The sequence below is a fragment of the Magallana gigas genome, chromosome 6 (genome assembly GCF_963853765.1).
Source record: "Magallana gigas chromosome 6, xbMagGiga1.1, whole genome shotgun sequence".
NCBI lineage: Eukaryota > Metazoa > Mollusca > Bivalvia > Ostreida > Ostreidae > Magallana > Magallana gigas.
In genome coordinates this window covers 55,974,266-55,995,662 of record NC_088858.1, presented here as the reverse complement: position 1 = coordinate 55,995,662, position 21,397 = coordinate 55,974,266, and the positions used below count along the sequence as shown (strand labels likewise).

At 36.4% G+C, this 21,397-nt stretch overlaps 2 protein-coding genes across 5 annotated transcripts in view; one reads left to right on the top strand and one right to left on the bottom strand.

Moving 5' to 3' along the window:
* LOC105348300 (S phase cyclin A-associated protein in the endoplasmic reticulum) overlaps positions 1 to 21,397 on the bottom strand; it is a 57,824-nt gene that overhangs the window by 26,607 nt on the left and 9,820 nt on the right. For 2 of the 4 annotated variants that reach the window (XM_066088946.1, XM_066088945.1), the window contains exons 2-25: positions 19,526 to 19,747; positions 18,300 to 18,414; positions 15,209 to 15,456; positions 14,765 to 14,868; positions 14,311 to 14,442; positions 13,761 to 13,987; positions 12,883 to 13,424; positions 12,404 to 12,580; positions 11,963 to 12,032; positions 11,699 to 11,822; positions 11,060 to 11,171; positions 10,541 to 10,681; positions 8,933 to 9,034; positions 7,932 to 8,128; positions 7,406 to 7,487; positions 7,099 to 7,257; positions 5,024 to 5,125; positions 4,044 to 4,174; positions 3,659 to 3,724; positions 3,396 to 3,522; positions 3,048 to 3,160; positions 2,607 to 2,730; positions 2,055 to 2,314; positions 1,263 to 1,409 (exon numbers count right to left, since the gene is read on the bottom strand). In XM_066088946.1, coding sequence (XP_065945018.1) covers positions 1,263 to 1,409; positions 2,055 to 2,314; positions 2,607 to 2,730; positions 3,048 to 3,160; positions 3,396 to 3,522; positions 3,659 to 3,724; positions 4,044 to 4,174; positions 5,024 to 5,125; positions 7,099 to 7,257; positions 7,406 to 7,487; positions 7,932 to 8,128; positions 8,933 to 9,034; positions 10,541 to 10,681; positions 11,060 to 11,171; positions 11,699 to 11,822; positions 11,963 to 12,032; positions 12,404 to 12,580; positions 12,883 to 13,424; positions 13,761 to 13,987; positions 14,311 to 14,442; positions 14,765 to 14,868; positions 15,209 to 15,456; positions 18,300 to 18,414; positions 19,526 to 19,654 — 3,731 coding nt within the window. In that variant the 5' untranslated portion in view covers positions 19,655 to 19,747. Of the gene's footprint in view, positions 1 to 1,262; positions 1,410 to 2,054; positions 2,315 to 2,606; positions 2,731 to 3,047; positions 3,161 to 3,395; positions 3,523 to 3,658; positions 3,725 to 4,043; positions 4,175 to 5,023; positions 5,126 to 7,098; positions 7,258 to 7,405; positions 7,488 to 7,931; positions 8,129 to 8,932; positions 9,035 to 10,540; positions 10,682 to 11,059; positions 11,172 to 11,698; positions 11,823 to 11,962; positions 12,033 to 12,403; positions 12,581 to 12,882; positions 13,425 to 13,760; positions 13,988 to 14,310; positions 14,443 to 14,764; positions 14,869 to 15,208; positions 15,457 to 16,349; positions 16,593 to 18,299; positions 18,415 to 19,525; positions 19,748 to 21,397 lie in introns of those variants that run through there. The other 2 variants (XM_066088947.1, XM_066088948.1) reach the window with 2 other exon arrangements.
* The window catches only part of LOC105348302 (heat shock factor 2-binding protein), a 34,953-nt gene continuing 30,283 nt past the window's right edge, over positions 16,728 to 21,397 (top strand). The window contains exon 1 of the mRNA XM_034470065.2: positions 16,728 to 16,752. The gene's annotated coding sequence lies outside the window, so the exon portion shown is untranslated. The remainder of the gene's footprint in view (positions 16,753 to 21,397) is intronic.

Sequence of the window (21,397 nt, the reverse complement as noted above, 5' to 3'; positions counted from 1 at the left end):
GGTCACATGGCCAATGAGATCGGGGAGATCTGGGATTTACCGACAGATCGGATACATTTATTTATGTTTTCTATTCAAACTTCTAGAAAATCTGATTTAATATTAACAAATGAGTTATAACCGGCTTATTTTCTAGTGAAATCACTGGAGCAAATTATCAATCTTTTCCACATTAAATTCAGACACCTGCAGCAGTTTAGACCAAATAGAACTAGAGATCTAATTATATACGTTCACCTACAGTTAGACGGTTCACTGCTGACCCCTGTCACCACTGATAAAGCTTAACTGCTTACTTTATATCTACAGATCTTAAAATCAAAAGATGATATTTGTTTGTTGGTGTATGATCAGAGTCGCAGATTAAGAACACAGACAGGAAATGACCAGAAACTAAAATCACAGGGAGGAAGCCTGGCTCTATTATCTATACACAGACCATTCAACATGAGCAGAGGTGCAAATAAAAATACTGATTTGCTGGGACTTAACCACTTTCTGCTACATGTAGTACCCTAAACCTTTAAACTATCTGGATGCAGAAGTTTATCTCCTCAGACTGTTGTACCCAATGTTTGCTTTCACACTTCATTCCTGTGCATTATATCTTACAGCTAACCAGTTACATTTGTGCATAAGCCTAACTGCCCTAATCAAAAGTTAAACATAGAGAAATGATGCAAATATAAGATCAGCAGTAAATTAAACAGTCTTTTTTTCATTAAAATTGGTATGATAACCTGCAAATGCTATGCAGGCATACTAATATACTGGTAAGTACTGGTAAAAGTGGCTTTAGATAGGAATACATGTACAACCTATTTCAAACTGATATACAACACCAGTATTGCTACAAGTTCCATATAATTTACAAACCATTGCTCGTTCCTCTCGGTCAATGAGAAAAGGAGTTTTTGTCTATTTACAGAGGTAAAGGTTTACACATGTGTAATTTAATAAAAATACAGAGTTCTTTATGACCTGTGTGGTCTGTAGAGATTGATACACATATATAAATACAGATTCACTGTACATGTATATACTGATACAAGTATACACTGTCTTTGTAAAAGATAGGCTGCAGTGACTGTGCATTCTGGTTCATACAGAAACAGTAAGGACTGTACAGAAATCCTCCAACTTACCTAATGCCATGACCTTTTTCATGGCTACCATGCTGTGTTGTATACAGCAGTGGCTATCTCAGTCCACACCGCTCAATAGATAAACTACAATCCCCCAGACACTACAATATCCCTTACCGTTTCGACATGATTTTGGTCATGGCGACGAGAAGTCCTAAGCTATGCTGTAAGAACTCGGCTCCGTCTTTGTCATCATCGATCGGGCCCTGGACCTTACGGAAATACTGGGTCAGCTTGTCCACAATACCCACACTGACCACGTAGCTGTATAGAGAACAACATCATCAGTCCATGTGTATAAAGAGCAGTAACTCTGATATGATACATGTAGTCAAACACACACATCAATTACACAAGGAACCAACTTCAGAGAAAGAAAGACAACTCTGATTTAAACTTTATCTTTGCATTTTACTAATAACTCATCACATTATTCAGGCATCAAATGAAGAAATATATTGAAACATTGATATTTGATTCAATGGATTCCATTGGGTTACACAATATTATTGCAATATTTGAATCTCAGATTCCAACCCTAACCCTGTGTGCTGCAAGTTGAACTTCCTATGCAGTCAGCTAATGGCAACATTCCATGTTTTAAAGATAAATTTTGATCTCTTCAATTGCCATAGTGAAAAAAAAAATAGAGAAAGGTATGAACTTCAAAAACCCTACCCCCCCCACCAGATGAGAATACTTTCTTGTCTTGGTTCACATATTCCTCTCACTGGACCTGACTGCCCTCTATATACTAGAAAAGGTTGTTGCTCTACTTCACCCATCACTTGATGAAGTGATATAAATAGATACCTTAATCACCTGACCATTTCGTTACTAATGACACATCTGATCATGTTTTTACTAATTATGTGTACTCACCTAATGAGGTCGTTACATATGACTCACCTAATCAGGTCATTGCTGCGAGTGGACACCGTATCCACGGTTCCACTCATCCGTTCGGCGGACGCTTCACTGACATTAGAGGCGGGGCTGTGCTTAGCTAAGCACGAGAGCACGGTGGACAGGAGCTGCATCAGACTGACGGCCAGGGGGTCGTAGGGCAGGCGGCTACCAGTGGTACCACTGGTGGTGCTACCACCAGACAGGGAGCTGACAGCTGATTGGCCTGATCCAGGGCGAGGCTGGGCATCAGGTAACAGGTACTACAAGTGTATTTATGTTGATTCATTCTAAAATCTGTGGAAATTTTGCTCAATGACAAAACTATGAAAGAAGTCAGATATCGTATACAAACGTAGCATCTATCTTTTGTGTGAGGATGTTCCACTTAAACATTCCTAAAGTAACTACAGTAAGTGTTTCCCCATACTTATTACTAAATATAAGCCTTCAAAAGGACTGTTGATTTAACTGTATTGTTTCTGTATGTGCTTATACACAATATGTATGAGTAGATATTTTCCCCTATATGAACATTTCAATGCAATAACTGACTGTGAGCCTCTGTATGAGTAGGTCGGCGATGACTCCGATCTTGTTGGTGAACAGCATGTAGTGACAGTTGTCATAGTTACTCTTACACGCCTGTCTACACACGGTGCTGGCCAGGGTCAGAGTTCTAAAACAGACAGAAAAGTCAGTAGGGACAATCATACACTGCAATTTTCATTCTTGGTTGTTTTTTTTTTTGCCTCAATCCCAGTCAATGTCAGAGCAAAATAAATGGAACTAATTATTAACAATAAGTTAAAAAAAGAGACTGTAAACCTCCATCTCATGGGTCTTGTTGCAAGCCTTATTAATCCTTAGAGGAATAGTTGAATTCCAGAAAATGCAATATAAATAGATATGAAGTTGGACCACTCATTCCTTACTTATACATGACTTTTTAAAGCATGACCGAATTAAAGTAGGTCAATGTAACATGTGACCTACTTGATAGGGATGACAGGGGGTAGATCTGGGGAGGGGTTGTCCAGGACATGGAGGATCCTACTCAGACTGTTCAGTCCCCCCAACACTCGCAGCGCCCCTTGGTCATTGGCACTCTGTCGATAAAAATAAATGGACTCTAAAAATCATACAAAATGAAATTGCTTTGAAGATTTTGAATTAAATTGCAATAATTCTTCTTATCTTATTTTTATTAAACCATCATTGTTTCCTACAATGTGAAGTGATTTTTTGTTGGACATAAATTCTTCACCTCAATCTGGTGTAAAAAGTTGACCTATAGAATCATTGATATTGCGTTTCCTATCTGCACCTTAGAATTGACCTTACCTTTTTGTCCATGATCCTGCCGATCTCCCCCAGGGCGCGGTCCAGGGCGGACACTTTGTTCTGGGGCCAGGGCCCTGAGTCCTGGGTCTGTAGGTACTTGTTGAGGTCACGCACTATCTTGTGTATCCTGTCAATAACCAATTCAATTTACAGCTTTATCAACAATCAGGACTTGATTCTGGACTTTGCTCTCTATGACAGTTACAATGTAGATGAGGATCATTCAATGATATAGTGACTTGACTCACATGAGTCTGACTTACTTTGCTTTGTGCTCGGACTCAACTTGCTGCTGTTTCTGGGACAAAGAATTCTCATACTCATGTCCTCTGTAAACAAGAGAAAGACTTGAGTCAGAAACTCAGAAGACTTGAATCAGAAACTCGAAAAATGCTTTAAACATAAAGCTAGCGTTATCAGGAAATCATACACTGCTTTACATTTAGTGCTAGAGTTATAACTAATCAGAGTGCAAAATTGTTGATGAAAACACCTATAAAACAAAACTGGTAGGCTTTTGCTGTACTCATGTCAGACATTTATTTTGTGCATTATTTAAAAAAAATTCAAGATGCATAATTAAACATATCAAATAATTTCTCGTTATAAACAGTAAGCCTAAATGAGGTAATGTGAGAAGAGCTCCACCTGGTGGTCATCCGCTGTCGGAGTTTCTTGGAGCGCTTCTTCATGGACTTGAGCCGCTCTTTCTCCGACACTATCTTGGGGTGGGTGCTGTTTGTGGGAGCATTCACAATGTGCTTCAGGTTAAAGTTCTCCTACAAGACAAGAGATCGATGGTTGTAATCTTGTGAGGTCATGTAACAAATTTCTGAAGATGTTGACCAAAATTCTTCTCATTATTTGCATATAAGTATAAACAAAACCAAACATTTTAAACTTGTTAAACACTTAGGCCCCTTAGTATGACCACACTGAATGTGTATGATACCTTTAAGGTTATTTTGACTTAAGTTAGAAGAGCCCTATTTTCCTGATCTCAAATGCCGAAAAATTAAGTTTAGATTGCTCCATTGATAGAACCAGAGTGGGAGACTTATGATTTCCGATAGAACCAGAGTGGGAGACTTACGATTTCCTGCTTTGACAGAACCAGAATGGGAGACTTACGATTTCCTGCTTTGACAGAACCAGACTGGGAGACTTACGATTTCCTGCTGTGACAGAACCAGAGTGGGAGACTTACGATTTCCTGCTCCATTGACAGAACCAGAGTGGGAGACTTACGATTTCCTGCTCCATTGACAGAACCAGAGTAGGAGACTTAAGATTTTCAATAGAATCAGAGAGGGAGACTTACGATTTCCTGCTTTGACAGAACCAGAATGGGAGACTTACGATTTCCTGCTCCATTGACAGAACCAGAGTGGGAGACTTACGATTTCCTGCTCCAATGACAGAACCAGAGCGGGAGACTTAAGATTTCCTGCTCCATTGATAGAACCAGAGTACGAGACTTACGATTTCCGATAGAACCAGAGTGGGAGACTTACGATTTCCTGCTCCATTGACAGAACCAGAGTGGGAGACTTAAGATTTCCTGCTCCATTGATAGAACCAGAGTAGGAGACTTACGATTTTCAATAGAACCAGAGAGGGAGACTTACGATTTCCTGTTTTGACATGGCTTTTCCCGAGTTGTTGTCCTGTAGAGCCTGCTGATGTTTCTTCCCTCTCAAGTGGCTTAGCAAGTAGACTTCTGACGTAATCTGCACAAAACACATTAAATTCGTCTTATTCAATTTTTTCGTACTCTTTGAAAACGAGCCATCAAATTAAAACATGCCATATTATAGCCGAGAATATTTGTTTAAAATAAATTCAAATGATTCCATATCAGAATTTCTGCATATTTTTCCTTTTAGTAGAGAGGTTGAGATTTCAAACGTGTACGGGTACGTGTACGTGAACTAGGGGAATCACCTTAATTCCTTGCGTATTACGTCATCAGTTTTTGTGATGACATAGTTTCTATACGTTCTCTAAACTTGTAGAGTGTCATCTACACGTAAGTACAAACGTGTAGCTTTTTACAACAAATAAAATCTTATTGATTAGTGATTGTATTCTTAGGATACATTATATAGATTTTTAAACTTCATTTGCATGAAAATTGATAAGAAATTTACCATTTATTTGGAATTAACTAAATAAGTTCATGTAACAAAACTGTGTCAATTTACGTACAATTTTATATTCTACAAGTTAAGAAATCTCAACTGATAAATTACAAAAACGTGTACGTATAGTTTTAACACAAGTACCCGTACACTTTTTAAATCTTAACCTCTCTAACAGGGATGGGGTAATGATAATTTGTAATGGTAATTGAGTGTAATTAATTACAAATTTTGATGTAATTGAAAGTAATGTGTAATTGGCCAAATGTTCAATTACATGTAATGGTAATTTAATTAATTACTTTCAAAAAAGGCATGTAATTCCAATTACTTTTCAATTACTTTCAATTACACACTGATGTACATATAAATATGAAGCTGTCCACTACCCATTTTCCCCCACACTACCAATGGTACGAGGTCAAGTTACAAAGAGTAGTTAAAAAGCATTGAACTATTATTATACAATGTATATATCATACTAAATATTTTTCACAATGGATTTTTTCAGTGTTTTAATATTTAATGATAAGTTTCCCAAATTTAATTAAGTACATGTATTTGATGATTTGTTTGATCTTTTTTTTCTTAAAAAATACTTATTTCCCTTCTTATTAGAAAAATTAGTGTGTCAATTATCATTGAGTTAGTTTAAAACATCACTGTTTAATTTACAAACAAAATCAGTGTAATCAAAATTATATAAACTTTCAAGTCATGCTTTGTAATTAATATCCTAAAATAAGTAGCGCTAAAATGCATGGCTTCAAATGGGTTTTAAATTTTTGATGCCTAACATGTCCACAGGGTGTATTCCCTTATTGCTAACATTTTGATAATAAGGTAGAGAACAACAGGTGTGAATTGTGTTTTGATAACAATTATAGTCTGCCCTCTACCTGAGATTAACCTGTACTTTGGCATTATATTTACAAAGAAAAAAAAATAGTGTATAAAAATACAAAGGAGAAAGTTTTCATATAATAGTTTTGCATGCAGGAAATACTTTAGTTGACATGGTAGGTGTAGGTTAGGAGACACGACTTTTAAATGTTTATTGAATATTAAGGTGGTATGGGACACCTCCATATTGTGACTACAAGTACCTACCATTTGAATTAAACAATAATTATAAAACCAAATTTATATATTTTCTATCCAAAAATTGAAACTTATCAGAGTAGTTAGCAAACTCTCAAACTTACAGTGAAATTATTTTATGAGGAAATTCTAATCATATCATAGACATACCTCCTTAAATATTTATGTGTTGTAGATAAATCATGGTTTTAGTCAATTTTGATGAAAAAGTAATTTGTAATTTAATTAATTACATCTGCAAAGTAATTGTAATTTAATTAATTACATTTGAAAACTCTTGTAATGGTAATGGTAATTTAGTTGAAGAATTTAAGCAAGTAATTGTAATTTAATTAATTACTTTCCATTGAAATTGACCCCATCCCTGCTCTCTAATATCAAGAGAATTAACTTCTCTAAAAGATATGTACAAAATGTAGAATAAATCAAACATGGGAGCAGGTATCCCAAGCTACACTCACCAGTACATTACAGATGGTACACAGTTTCTTGTGGTCGTACGGTACAACGTTGGGTGCCTCGTTGTGTTCTTCGGTTGAATGCTTCAAGATACTCATCTCGAACGCCTTCTCTCGGATCTGCTGTAGATTCTCCTGGTGTCGCTGGCTCGTCTCGTCTTGCTGTAAAAAACAATGTTTGATATTCATTTAACAAATAATCTTAAATTCTCTCAAATTATAATACATGTACTCGCAATTCAGCATTATCTTTGCAAATTTTTCAGTAATAAGGTACATATCAACAAAACTTGAATCCAACTCCTCTTACTTTCTGTTGGATCTTCTTTTGTAACTCCTGTATATGCTGCTGGTGCTGTGCATTCAATACAGCTAACCTCTCCTCTCTTTCTCTGAAGGCAAAAAATTACTTGTTCATTTCATGTCCTTTTAGGTTATCAATATTCTTCTGCATTTAACAGAGCATTTTTAATGATTTTGTGCACACTGATAATGTTACATAAAGCCTTAGAGCATGAAATCTTATTAAAAAAGAACACAAAATGCAGGTTATAACAAAATTCATAACCAATATTTAACGAATATCAAAATTTTATGGGTCTGAAGCACATATCTATTTTCCACTTTGTGCAGAGCAATTTTTTTAATGTAAGAAGAAATAACCTGACCCTACTTTCCTTTGATTTTGACCCTGACCATTTCTAGGCCTTGATATTTTCCAATGCTTATGTTCCCTATACCCTTCTTAACATTAATATTCTTGCGACCTTCAGTTCTCTGTGTCCTGACCCCTGACCCTTCTATAGCCTTAAGTTCCTAATACTCTCACTACTGACCTCTCTTTGGCCCTGATATTCTCCAGTCTCTCTTTTTCGCGCTCCAACTGCTGCTGTTCTGCCCGGGCGGACCTCTGTTTCCGTTTTTCCTCCATCTCCTTCAGCCTGGCCTGTCGGTCCGCCTCCAGAGCTTTCCGCCTCTCTTCCACAGCCGCCTCCTTAGCCAGCTTTTCTTCATGTCGACGCTGACGCTCATCCTGATGTTAAAATGATTGACATTGTTATAAACACTATGTACTGGAGATACTTAAGCCTTACAAAACACAGTTTTAAACATCAGAAACTTCAGTGTACAGTTCTTTACATGTAGATAACTAAGTCTTATGACAACAAAATAATAAACATCAGAAACTTTGTTTTTGTGCACAGTGGATACTTGGTACAGAAGTGTTTAACTGTAACACTGCTCTGAATTCTTAGTACTCTGTCACAAGAGACTGAAATACTTATCATGTCAATTCTTACTGTTTATGAACATTCTTTTTACCTGCATTTAAATTTTTAACAATTATACACTATAATTTAACAAGGACAACAGCAAAACTCAAAAGCAGCCATTAACAAATGACCTGGATAAAGCGGATATTATTCACAAAGCAAACCAAATGTTACACATGCAAAACTGTCTATCATACCAGGTATAGTTAAATTTTTCTCAGTTCGTACTCAAATCTGGTTTTCTGATAACAATATTACATGATTACCAGTTTATTTTTAAAATTAAAACTTGAGAGGGATTTGCATATCGTGTATCATTAAGAATTGTTATGTTCACAAACATAAAATAATATCAATATTCATGTAACTAAAACCCATTCCTAGATCTATAGGACTGTTTAAGCATGAACAAACTGATTTTGAACAGTGAACATGAACAATGATACGATGTGAAAAAAAAGAACACACATAGTGTAGGATGAGGAGTTTACTGGTGCCCTCTACATGACGTCTGTGTGACCCGGTGTCAGCCTCTCTCTGACACACACACCTGTTCCACTCACCTGTATGTCCTGTAGCCGGGCCTCAGACACCTGGTGCTTGGACATGATCTCATGCCGTTTGTTCTGAGCCTCCAGAGTGTTGATAAATTCTATTTCTTTGCCCTTAGAAAAATTACAAAGAAAATAAGCCCATCCCTTCCGACACAAACTCAAGTGTTTGCCATGCAAACCAAAATCATGCCGCAAAAGCTTGCAATTCAGAAGCCAAATTAAAAAATTTTTATTGGACACTCTGTAACCTTTCTAAAAATTGAATTTAGGAATATCTTTGGATATTTCCAAACTCATCTAATCAAAGGAAAAATAGTTGCTACACATGTTGTAAAAAATGTGCTCAAGATTGTATTCAACTTTGATATGCATGGATGTACATCTCATCAAACAGTTCAAAATTCAGAAATAAATTTATTTTCATTTCAGTTCAAACTTCTCAAAATAACACATCCACTGTAATTCAATTCTTTGTTCCTCAAAACTAAAGAAATCCCAAATATCAATAAAATTCTTCGACAAAATAAAGCCTAAAATACACTTTTCAGTCAGGGGTGAGACTGAAATCCATCATATTGAAAAATAAATGATTATTGTCATCTCTACAACTATGTAATGTACATAACTTTATTAAGCTTGTAAATTTGAATTATTTTCATCATAATTCCATTCCCAAGTTTAATCTTCTCACCCATATACTTCACAATGAGATAAAGTACACTATCCTGCCATGATCCCATGTGTAGAGAAACGTTTTGCCACACAACTGAAACCAGAATAAAGTAGTACGCCCCGTAAAACAAATGAGATAATCAAGCGTGCCCAGACTTACTAATTTGATAAAAAAATGATGAAATAGAGTCTTATTTATTTTCAAAATAAACTCCAAGTAGTTAAAACTGTTTTTCATCATTATTCTAAAAATGATGAATTTCAGTCATTACTAATTAGTTTAATGATCAGAAATCATTTAAAAAAAGAAGAAGATGAAATTCAGTCTCATTTCTGACTGTTTTTAAAGTGAAAGAAACAATAAGTAACTAAGGTTTCTGTCCACAAATATGAAACACAAACCACTTCATGTTCAAGTAATTATTAGGTTAGCAACCTGTTGATGTTATTTACACTGGAATTCACTGTTTCTGTTACACATTTTCTAGTCAAACTCAACCAGTATAACCTGCTTAATAGTAATCTAGTTAAACTTGGTATTTATTGTGTAATGGTAAAGTTGGGATTTCGACCTTTCTTTTTTTTCTCATATTCAACGAGTACACTGCAATATGGTATTTGACTTGCATTTTCGTTGTTGAATGCCGTAGTCCCAAGAATTGTGATTTGACTCTCCCTTTGTGTGATCCCTGATTGACCTTGATCACCTATGCATGACCCCTGACTGAATTTTGCCTTCTATGTGTGACCCCTACATGGATGTGTGACCCCCTCTCCTTACATGAATGTATAAGCATGACCCCCTTCAATTATATGTGACGCCACTGACCTTGGACCCCTTCGTATCACCCATGACTGACTTTTTGCGACTCCCTCCCCTCCCTCATCGACCTCAGCCTCCTATGTGTGACCCCCTCTTACATGTATATGTGACCCTTGACTAACCTTGGCCTCCTCTTCATGAGCTTTCTGGGCCTTGATCCTGATCTGTAGCTGCCTCCTCTCCTCTGCCTTGGCCATCTTCTTCTGTATGGTTCCCTTCCTCTGCTGGAGCAGCTCATCCTTCCATGCTCGCACCTCCTCAACCTAACAGGAACATGTCAACATTAAACTGTGAATACTACACAACACAACAAACAGAATCCTCCACCTGTCAGAGGTACTGGTTAAATACATATATCAAAGTTACATGATTCCATCAACAAACCCAAATTACAGTGGGCAAATACATAGTACATACACAACATACTCGTAGATCTGAAATACCTACTAATATCATCAAGGCAAACATGAAACCCCACCTCATACCTGATCTTACAAATCATTTCAAACAATGGTATTCTGATAATGCATGTACTGTACATAACAGGAAAATCAACTGTCAACAATGTTCTTTAAAAAAGTGAATTTTTCCTGTCAACAGTAAAAAATCTGTTACATTGATATGATACATGAATGATGTACCTTTTTGGAGATTTCTTTGAGTCTCTCTGCTTTTTCCTGCATCAGCTTCTCTCTCAGCTGTCTGGCTTTGGCCTGCTTTTGTTCATGCCTCTTTCTCGACTCTGTAGGGGATCTGTTGTTTAATCAACAAAAAAAAAAAAAATAAATAAAATAAAAGGAAAATGTATCAAGAGGTTGGTGGGAACTACACAAGCCATGCGTCATATTTTACTACAATTAACAACTTATGTCAATTTAAACTTTAAGAAGTCAAATGATTTTGAAGTAGTCCCCCACTTTCTCATAAAATAAGATTTTTTAAAAATCTAATATTTTTGAGAAAGCAGTTGAACAAATCTGTAGAATGATTGGAATTTGAGATGGCTCATGGACCTTGTGGCCTCTACTCATCAATTAATGATGGTAATACTCCAAATATGAGGAGAAACTGTTACAGTAATTATTCATTAATAATACAAGTTAATCCACTTAGTCACATTAACATAAGCCTGTAAAAAATAGACATTTTACAAAAACTGGCTCCATACAACTTCAGAAGACCATTTTTACCTTTTGCGAGAGGGTAAGGACAATATTTTCCTTTTGCAGGAAGGTGAGGTAATTTTTTACCTCTTGTGGTAGGGTGAGGTAATTTTTTACCTTTTACGGGAGGGAGAGGACAGCTTTTCGTGCATGTGCACGGCGTGGCCCGGGGTCCTGACTTCCTGTTCATCCTCATCCACCATGTCCCCCCATGACTTGCTCTTCTCACTGTCTGACTGGGCTATAGTAAAAAACAATCCATGGAATATAGAGCTTCAGTAATAAAATAAGACACATCAATGACAGAAGCATATTGTTTTCCAATTCTATTTCTTCAATAAGATAATAAGGTGTTCAGTGTTTGTTGGTTTTGGTTGTTACCTTCATACTGAGCACAGATGGTGTCCCAGTCCAGAGATGGTTGAGAGGATTCCAGGGAACTCATGGTGTTCTATAAATATACCATAACATCAGAGAGCATCAAATGAAGGATAATCTTAACATTTACACAAAATCTAAACAAATACACCACAACATTAGAGACGACCATCAAATGATGGATGCAAGTCTTAATCTCAACAACTTTTACGACTAAAACAGAGCAAGCTCATTGAATAAAAGAAATAAATCAGGGATAGAAATGATTGCTCATTAAATTTAAGAATACATATAGATATCATTATCCAAGCTCTACAAAAAAACCCATCTGGGTAAAAATATTCTTCTTAATGAGATTTTCATGAAATTAATATCAGAGAATGATGTCAGACAAAAGATGATGAACAAAACAACACATGACCATATTGATGGATCTGAACTTACCCCGAGCTCATTCTCCGTCTCTGTCTCGGTCTCGACATCGATGACGGTGTTCTCCTCTCGAGCGAGCTCCTTCAGCCACGACTCCTCCTCCTCGATTGCTGTCTGTAATGCCTGCTGCTGCTCTGCCTCTAGCTCATTGGTCAGTTTCTCTTCCTCGTCCATCACAGACTCCAGCGCCTGCAGAGTTGAATGTAATGTGTTGAAAATGAGTAATTCAGAAAGTTACATCAAAGTTATGGTCTATGATTAAAACTGCAAAATTACATTACCAAAGACATAGTTAGAGATAATAACCAGCGATTCTTTTGTCTAATATAAGTCTCCTTAATAGACTCTACTGAAGAGCAAAAGTATTCAATTCTGTGTGAACTTTTTAACAAGAGTTCAAATTTAAGATTTTATGGTTTGATCATGCATTACATAATCATTTTATTATACATAATTATTGCTATTCATATCTTAAATGACCTTGACCTGACCTTGTCAATGACCAAAGCCTCCTCGTCCTCTGTAGCAGACTCCTCCATCACCGGGGAAACCGCCTTGACCTCCTCCACCATCTTGTTAACCAGTCCCTCCTGAGCTCTGGGGAGTTCTCTCTCAGGGGCGGGCTTCCTCTCCCCCCCGTTCTCCTGTGTGCTGACTGTGGGTGGGGACTTGCTGCTCTGTGAGACAGAGCTACTGTAGGACTTTGTCAGTTTACTTATGGTTCCTGTTGACCCACTTTTGTTGTAATCCAGTCTTGATTTGGACAAAGACAGGGTCTGAGGACGGTTTTCTTTCTCGCTGTCTCGGCTCTCTCCAAGTGAGGACCGTGTTTTTTGGGGTGGGGTTCTTCCTTTCCCACCCCCGTGATTCCAGGGCGGTCGCCTCAGACCCCCCGCGTGAGGGTCGGAGTAAGTGCGCTGAAGTTTGGCCGGGGATTTCCCCACCCCTGTTAGACTTTCCAGGGATCTCTGAGAGGGAGAGTTCCTGGCCCGACCCTTTGTTGGTCTGACTGTCTCCCAACCCTCATCATCATCTACAACAATACACCAAACATATTATATTTATCCACTTTGAATGTTCTTACTGTTATTGTTGTGTATTCCTACGCGCCGCTTCAATGTCATCATTTACATTTTTGGTGACTGACACTCTACGTTTTTATAATTTAATAAAAATGAATTTAATAATTTTTCTTTTGATCAACGTATCAAAGAAAAAATTGATCAGAAACTTTTTTTATCAATGTGTCATTCAAAAGAAAAATTATTACATTCATTATTTAATTCTATGAACTTCTTACAATATCACAATGCAATAAATTGGTAATTGATTTCTCTACATAACCCACAAATACTAAATAATTCTATACCTTCTATAGTGGTACTCCCATCCGTGTCCACATCGTCCATGTGACCGTTCTGTTTAGGCGGTGGGGAAGGTAGGACTGGCCCCGGGGACACAGGTGAAGAGTTGTCTTGTGTCTGAGGGGAGGAGGCAGAGGGGGACGGGCTTCCTCCTACCCCCGGGGAGTCGGAGGGAGAGACCTTTCCCCGTACTTTGTCAGCCCAACTGTTACCATTCCTCTTCGTCTCTGGTCTGTAACCCCAAATAATGACTTCATGAGAACTTCATGAACATTTTTGGACAATCATTTGGTTAAGAGTTTTCATGGACATTTTAATGATCTTAAAGTCAATTATTTGTTAAAGTTTCATTCCTTATTTTCATCTTATGTTCACGTATCAATATCAAATTTAAACTTCTGCTGTAAAATAAAAATTAATGAAAAAAAGTAACAGTAAAATTGAAGAACAACCATACATGTGTTAACAGAATTATTTGTTATATTCATTGAACACTTCTCATGGCAGTGATTTGAAACAGTTCAGACCATTCTAATAAGAGCAACTAATCCCTACTCTGTTTTATTGGTGTCTGTAAATAGTAGCACCCGCTGGGCGGGGCTGGTGGGAGCGTTGACTGGTCCCTGTCCCTGACTGGTGGTCTTCCCTGGAGACATTTTCCTCACTTCCCACGCGATGGAGTTAGGTCTGTAAAAGGTGAAAGGTTTAATGTATTCAGTTGATGAGCACAGGGACACAATTTCTCAGATAAATAAAGTTAATCAACTAGGTAGACACAAAACAAAGATTAATTAAACCAGTTTACATATTTTCTTAGTCTCCCATATCATGTGTTAACAGTCTTGATTACTATTTCAGATGGGAGTATACTTTGCAGACATACCAAAATCTACTGTACAGTTATGTTTTATCTCAGGCAACGTTGAGAAAGAAGAGAATTAATTCAGTACAAGCTATCTAACTGTCTAGATGGATAGAATACTTCCACTGACTTCCTCTTGCCTCTCACCTGTCTCCGTCCTTTGTGGCGTCCTCATACGCCTTCATTGTGTGAAGACGCTCAATCAGCGACTTAAAGTCCCGGGTACTGTTGTCTAACATCATGATCACTTCCTGTGTACAGAATCAAATAAATGAAACTTCTGTACATACAAAATCTTGCAATTTACAGAGCACAAACACATCAACACTTTTAATTTAATAATCTTGCATTAGGAACCTGAATTTTTCAATTTTGCAGATCTCCCCACTGTGGACAGATTTTGTAAGTTTAACTTAAATAAGGTGTGCTTTTTCCCAACCCCTCCAGAAACACCTGTCAGTGATGACTTGATACAAAAATTGTCAACACTCCATCAGTACTGGTGATTAATACTGTATTTTTGGGAAAAAATTGTTTGTTAATGAGCAGTAGCATGCATACGACACACAAAAGGTTTCCGTAAACTTATACCTTGCATTCTACAACACTTTCGTCTGTCTCACAGGTATCATATATGGCATCCACAGCTCGCTGCAGGTTGTCGAACAAGAATTTCCAGTACCGGGCTCGCCGATCAGCTTTCCTGGTGCCCGAGTCGGACTTTGGAGATTTGGTCAGGTCATGGAGACTCTTGGAGTCGGACTCGGACACAGACCGGGACTTGGCTCGGAAATTCTTCTGTGGGGTTTGGTCTTTTAACGGTTTTTTGTATGATGACTCTAAAACAGAAATAAATATCGAAATTGAATCTAAACTTTTGTGGAGTCTGATTTCTCAACGGTGTCTTGTAGGATGTATCTGACAGAAAAATTCAAATTGAAACCACAACATTTTGTCTGAAGAGCTCCAGACAGAATATGTTACTCTGCACTAAAGAACGATAATAAATTAAGCAAATAAATCAACACTGAAGCTTACTGTTAAATCATCATTGTTTGTGGGCCCCTGGGGGACCAATGTTTGTGCCCTTGCCCACAAATTAACTTCCCCAAGAACATATGTATACGTCAAGCATTTGTTTGATATTTATCAAAATTATCTGGAACTTGCGACAAATGAAATTACATCCCCACAAACCAGGAAAATTTTGGCTACCTGTACCAACAAACATTGACCCACACGAATAAAAAAGATTCCACAGTAAATATGTTTGGGAGTTATTTTTGCTCATCCCACCTCTCTCACTAGATTGATTTCCACAACTGGAAGTATCATAAGTAATTATGAACGTTCATGAATAAAATATGATTGCAGGAATTATGTTCCCCGATTCATATTGTAGAGTTAATAGAAATTAGTTTACGGCTTCATCCAACAGTGACTAGCTATACAGAGAACTGCAATTTCAAGACTCAGAGACTACAGAGATAAATTTGTGATTTATTAATTAAAATCATTTTATTAATAATATTATATTGAAAATAAGAGATTTCCTGACTCAGTCATATCGGACAGCTGATATTACCCAAGATTTAGGATGCTTGCATGAAAGCAACTTAAGGTATCAAATACATTGATCATGTTTGTTAAAAAGATTTGACATACTGAAAGTTTTATTTGAAAAATAGGGTCTGGTATAAGAATAAAAGCCTTGATATTTTGAGAGCCTTACCCGAGATTCGAGATTTTGAGAGCCTCATGACTCATGCTCACAATCCAGACAGTAAACACAGACAGCTCAGTGACATATGATAATAATATGTCGCACACAACAAATTTCCTGCTATAAACCACTACTGAACTCGAGATTACGACAGAACTCGGGGTTCACACTCAGCAGGCCCTAGACTCACTCTCACAGACCAGATCTCTCTGGGCTACACTGCCACTACAGGGATACGAGACTGAGGCATATCTGTGTGTATTGATATAATAATAAAATCAATATCTCCCAGAATAATGTCCCATACACAGTCTCCACTCGGATCATTCTCTCCTGTTATAATTGGGTTACCGATTCCCCCGGGATTTATTTTATGTGATTGTTTCTTACATCAGAGCTGAATCAATGCCAGGTAAGAGAACTGTGTCAAAATAAATGCAGTTTTTATAGCAGTGCATTCATTAAGGAAATAGTCATGAAATATTAATAATTTCTAAGAGAATTTTCAATTCTTGGTAGTGATGTCTAGTAAACAAAAGACCACGAAGCCAAAGAACCCACCACTTCAGACACACAGGCTTGACAGCTCACCTGTCTCAAGTCCCAAAACTAGGTCAAGCTTGAGAAACTAGGTCAGACAGTTATCCTTTTTCACTCTGTTAAGTCACAACTATCATGATCCAATTTTTTTCTTAGCTTGAATTTATTTCATCCATTTTTTTCTTAGCTTGAATTTATTGGATTTTCTTGTATGTTTTGGTTGTGTGTGTATTTTTATTTATTCTAAAGATTAACTTACTTCATCCTCATCATGCTCAACCTTAAAAGTTATCTTTAACATTTCCTCTATAATAATAACAAATATTTATATTGGCTATAAGATTTTTTTGAGGAAAGTACAGAGTACAAAAAGGTGATAAATGATGTGTTATGTGCTAGGTTGGGGTCCAGATTCAGATGTAGACTGGCTGCAGAAAAATTACTTGTATGGAGATCTCTCTTTGAAAATCACCAATAATTCTTGTCAGACTAGCGTCTAACCAGCCCCCACTTATTCATTTTACTGAATAACTGAGGGGCTGAATCTAGTCAGACTGCAGTCATTTGGACAAGTGACTGTTTATCTGTGCAAGTTGTACAGTTACTTGTTATTTGTGAGCTGGTCTAGTGTTGTCACAATGATTGAATTTTAAATGACCTGTTGTAAGGTTGTCAATTTATGAAAATTGACTTGGGATATATAATTGATTAAAACCAGTTTATTACATTAACATGATTATTACTATATTTACTGTTTTGTTTTTCATCCTGTATTTAATGATATGAAAACTGTTGCAAAACAGTGGTTTTTTTCTAATTTCAAAGATATGTAATTGGTCACTATTAAGCAATGCATAAGCGAGAGCAAATAGCATTTACTGGTAAATGTTTTAAATTCAACCATAGCATAAAATTAAGGGCCCCATTTTGATGAATTGAATACAAATTGTTACCAATTTGTTTATTTAGCAATCATCAATTAATCAGGGTCAACCAATTCTGCCAATAAATCCATTTTAATTTTCAACTGATATGACAACACTAGGATGGTCCATTCACCATTGTCACTATTCTGTATGTATATGTATTTAGCTGTGTTAGGTCACTATCTGTGTGTTGTCTGACTTGGATGTTTTACAGAGGTAGTAAAGTTTTTGAGACAGTCCCTCCCTGTGTGTTGTCTGACAGGGATATTATATAGAACAAGACATAGATTGTGAGGCGGTCTCTTCCTGTGTGTTGTCTGACTGGAACATTTAGATTTCTTTGGTAAGACGGTCCCTATTTATGCGTTGGTTGACAGGGATGTTACACAGAAGTACTTGGATAAAGTTTGTGAGACAGTCCCTACCTGTATCAGCATGTTGTATGACTTGGATGTTATACAGAACAAGACATAGATTGTGAGATGGTCCCTACCTGTGTGTTGTCTGACGGGAACATTATACAGAACTAGATTTCTTGCAGTCCTTCCTTCTTCTTGAACTATTTTGCGGACATGGTCGTAACTGTTCATTCTTGAGGAGTTATGATGCTGAAAACATGAAAAATTACTTTGAAAAAAGATACATTTTTATGCTTAAACATTCAGTACAATTATTTCTTCAAGAAGCATATCACAAATTAATCATAATCAAGTGACTATGGTGACCCTACTTTAAATGCAGATTGGAAAAACAAAGATTTGTCAAAAGAAAGATAACCTCTACAGATTTTAGATCAGAGAGATAAGGGACCTGGGGGTTACTCCACCATCAATATATGCACTACTTGACACGCATCCTGGGTGGTCACAACTTTATCTATGAACAAGACATGCAAGGTGTCCATGCTTGTGAAAAAAAATTAACAGCATATTTTGTTTTCTTGGACATTTCATCAAGATTTTCATTTATGTATCATGTATATACCACCTAAGTTTTTATCATAAATCATTTGCTAATAATTTGCTGTTCTTAGATGGGAAAAATTCAATAAAATAATTTTTTACTTGTTTGCAGTGCATTTTAATAAATACTGGGCCAGTTGATTGCTAGTCTATCATATGCATACAAAATTGCTCTTGTTCCTGGGAGAACGAACGAGCTGTAAACAAAAGATGAACACTGTCAAAATTTGGACCCTGTTTATTTTAGAACCTCATCCATACACCAGAGACACAAGAGTATCTTTATTATTTTACACAGTTTTCATGATAGGTCATTGAATTCTACCAGGGCTGAGGCCATTTTAACTTCCAATGGACATATTATTGTTTGTCAGATGGTAAGATGCTTTCAGACAAACTGTTATTTATTCATTATTATGATATATGAACATGCATTTTAAAAATCTTTGACAAGTGGCTATTAAAACTAAAATGCAAAAAAATGATTTAAACATTATGAAAAAATATAAAATCCATGCTCATGTGCATAAAGCTTTTGAATGTATTGTATATTAATTAAAGTTTCTAACACGTGTGAAAAACGATTTCAAGAAAACAGGTCTGAACATATAATTTATTTTGTACGAGTGTTTATGATGCCACAACTGAAAATATCAATTATACAACCAATCATCGGTGGATTTTCCAGAAAAACATTCAAGATTATTAATTTGCACCTAAAAAGACACTGCAAACCAAAAAACACCCGACCACTTACGCTGGATTGTGAATTGTTATTCCGACTTGATCCCCGCAGAGGGGCAGACGAGATTCTGTGGTTGTTTTCTCCGTTATCTGGCCGCGTGCGCTGCCCTGGGTTGTATCTTTTTCTTCTGTTATCACTCATAGTGCTATACAGTCATAGACATTAAGGTAAAAATCGGTCATAAGTCATAGGTGCCAAAAATACACCTGATATATAACAACAGTGTTATCGCGACGGTCATACTAAAACACGCCTGCCGACGCCTGCCGAGGAAAACACGCCTGCCGAGAGAAAACCGCACGCCTGCCGTTTACAGAATGAATTAAATGGACAATTTCTTCTGTATTTAGTTTCTCTAAACTAAATTAAAGGACCTGGCACCAAAAAAATTTTTTTATGATGATTATTTAGATCAAAATTAATAAAAATATGCGATTTACCTGACGACTTGTTAACTCGTACATGGATTTCGTACGCCTGCCGAGAAAATTAGCACGCCTGCCGTTTATCTAATGGTGTTTTTAAAAAAATTCTTTTATATTTTACCTTAGGTAACTATATCAGTCATCAAGCAAATACAGGCTTGGCTTTAAACTCGTTTGTCGTCCAAGAACTCGCATAAATCCGTGTTGGTATGTAAAGAGGGATAACTCGTGGCAGGCGTCTCCGACGCCCGCCGAGAGAAAACCATACGCCTGCCGTTTTTCAAATAGATTATTTTAATTTTTTCTTCGGTATTTCAATTCAACCAGCTAAACTGATGATCATGATGTAAAAAATCTGAGTTTATAGTTAGAAATTAACACAAAATCATTAAAAAATGCAAATGACAGGATAGGTCGTACGTAGATTTCGTACGCCTGCCGAGAAAATACGCCTGTCGGTTTATTTTTGCTGTATTCCACCGTGATCTTTAAATTATACTTTTAATTAATACTCATAAATTTGAATGAAGGAATAAAAGTTAAATACATCGTGGCGTTTATTTACTTTATGGTATATACATGGTTTATGGTTTTTTGATCACTCAAAACCAAACATTAATATTAATATGGGGAGCCAATAAAATTATTGAAAAAAAAAATAAATAAATAAAAACTATGTGCTCTGGGATGAATTTTCTGTAACTGCTGTTTCTCTTAAATATCCTCACAAATCTTGATAAAAAAAGAATTAATGGGGTGAACAGACATTAATATTCTTTTGGTAATTTATTTAAAAAAAGCCATTGTAAATCCTTCTTTACGTTGACACCTGTTTCAAGTTTACTATCACGGTGTCATTAAGTATAATACAAGTGCAAACATGTTTTCATAACACCAATCTCCTTGAGAAATTTAACATTCATATAATGAACCTGAGAACGTCAACACCAAACTTAATTATGGTATATGGGTATCTTGGAAGATACCCCTTAACAATTAATGAAATTTATAAAGTTAGAACGATTTCCTTCTGGGGTGAATTATAGTTAATTTCCAGACCTCAGAATTGTCAACAAATCTTTTTATTTAATGTATTGAAGAATTTTAATAACCCATGGTGCGTAGCCATTAAGAAAACTTTAAATCAATGTGGATTGACATATATATATATGTGGTATCAAAACACAATAAACATACCCTGGTTAAAAGTATACAATATTTTATTACACCATGGCAATTTAAGCAATCATGGTATAGCGAGGTACATAATTCTCCCAAAGGTTTGAATTATACGATTTTTAAAAAATCACTGATTTTGAAAAGTATTCATTGACTTTGCCAACAGAACTATATATACCTTTATATATATGCATGAAATATTGTAATTTCAGAACAGGTAATGCTAAATTACCAATTGAGATAGGTAGATGCATGGTTTAATATTCCTAGAGAAAACAGA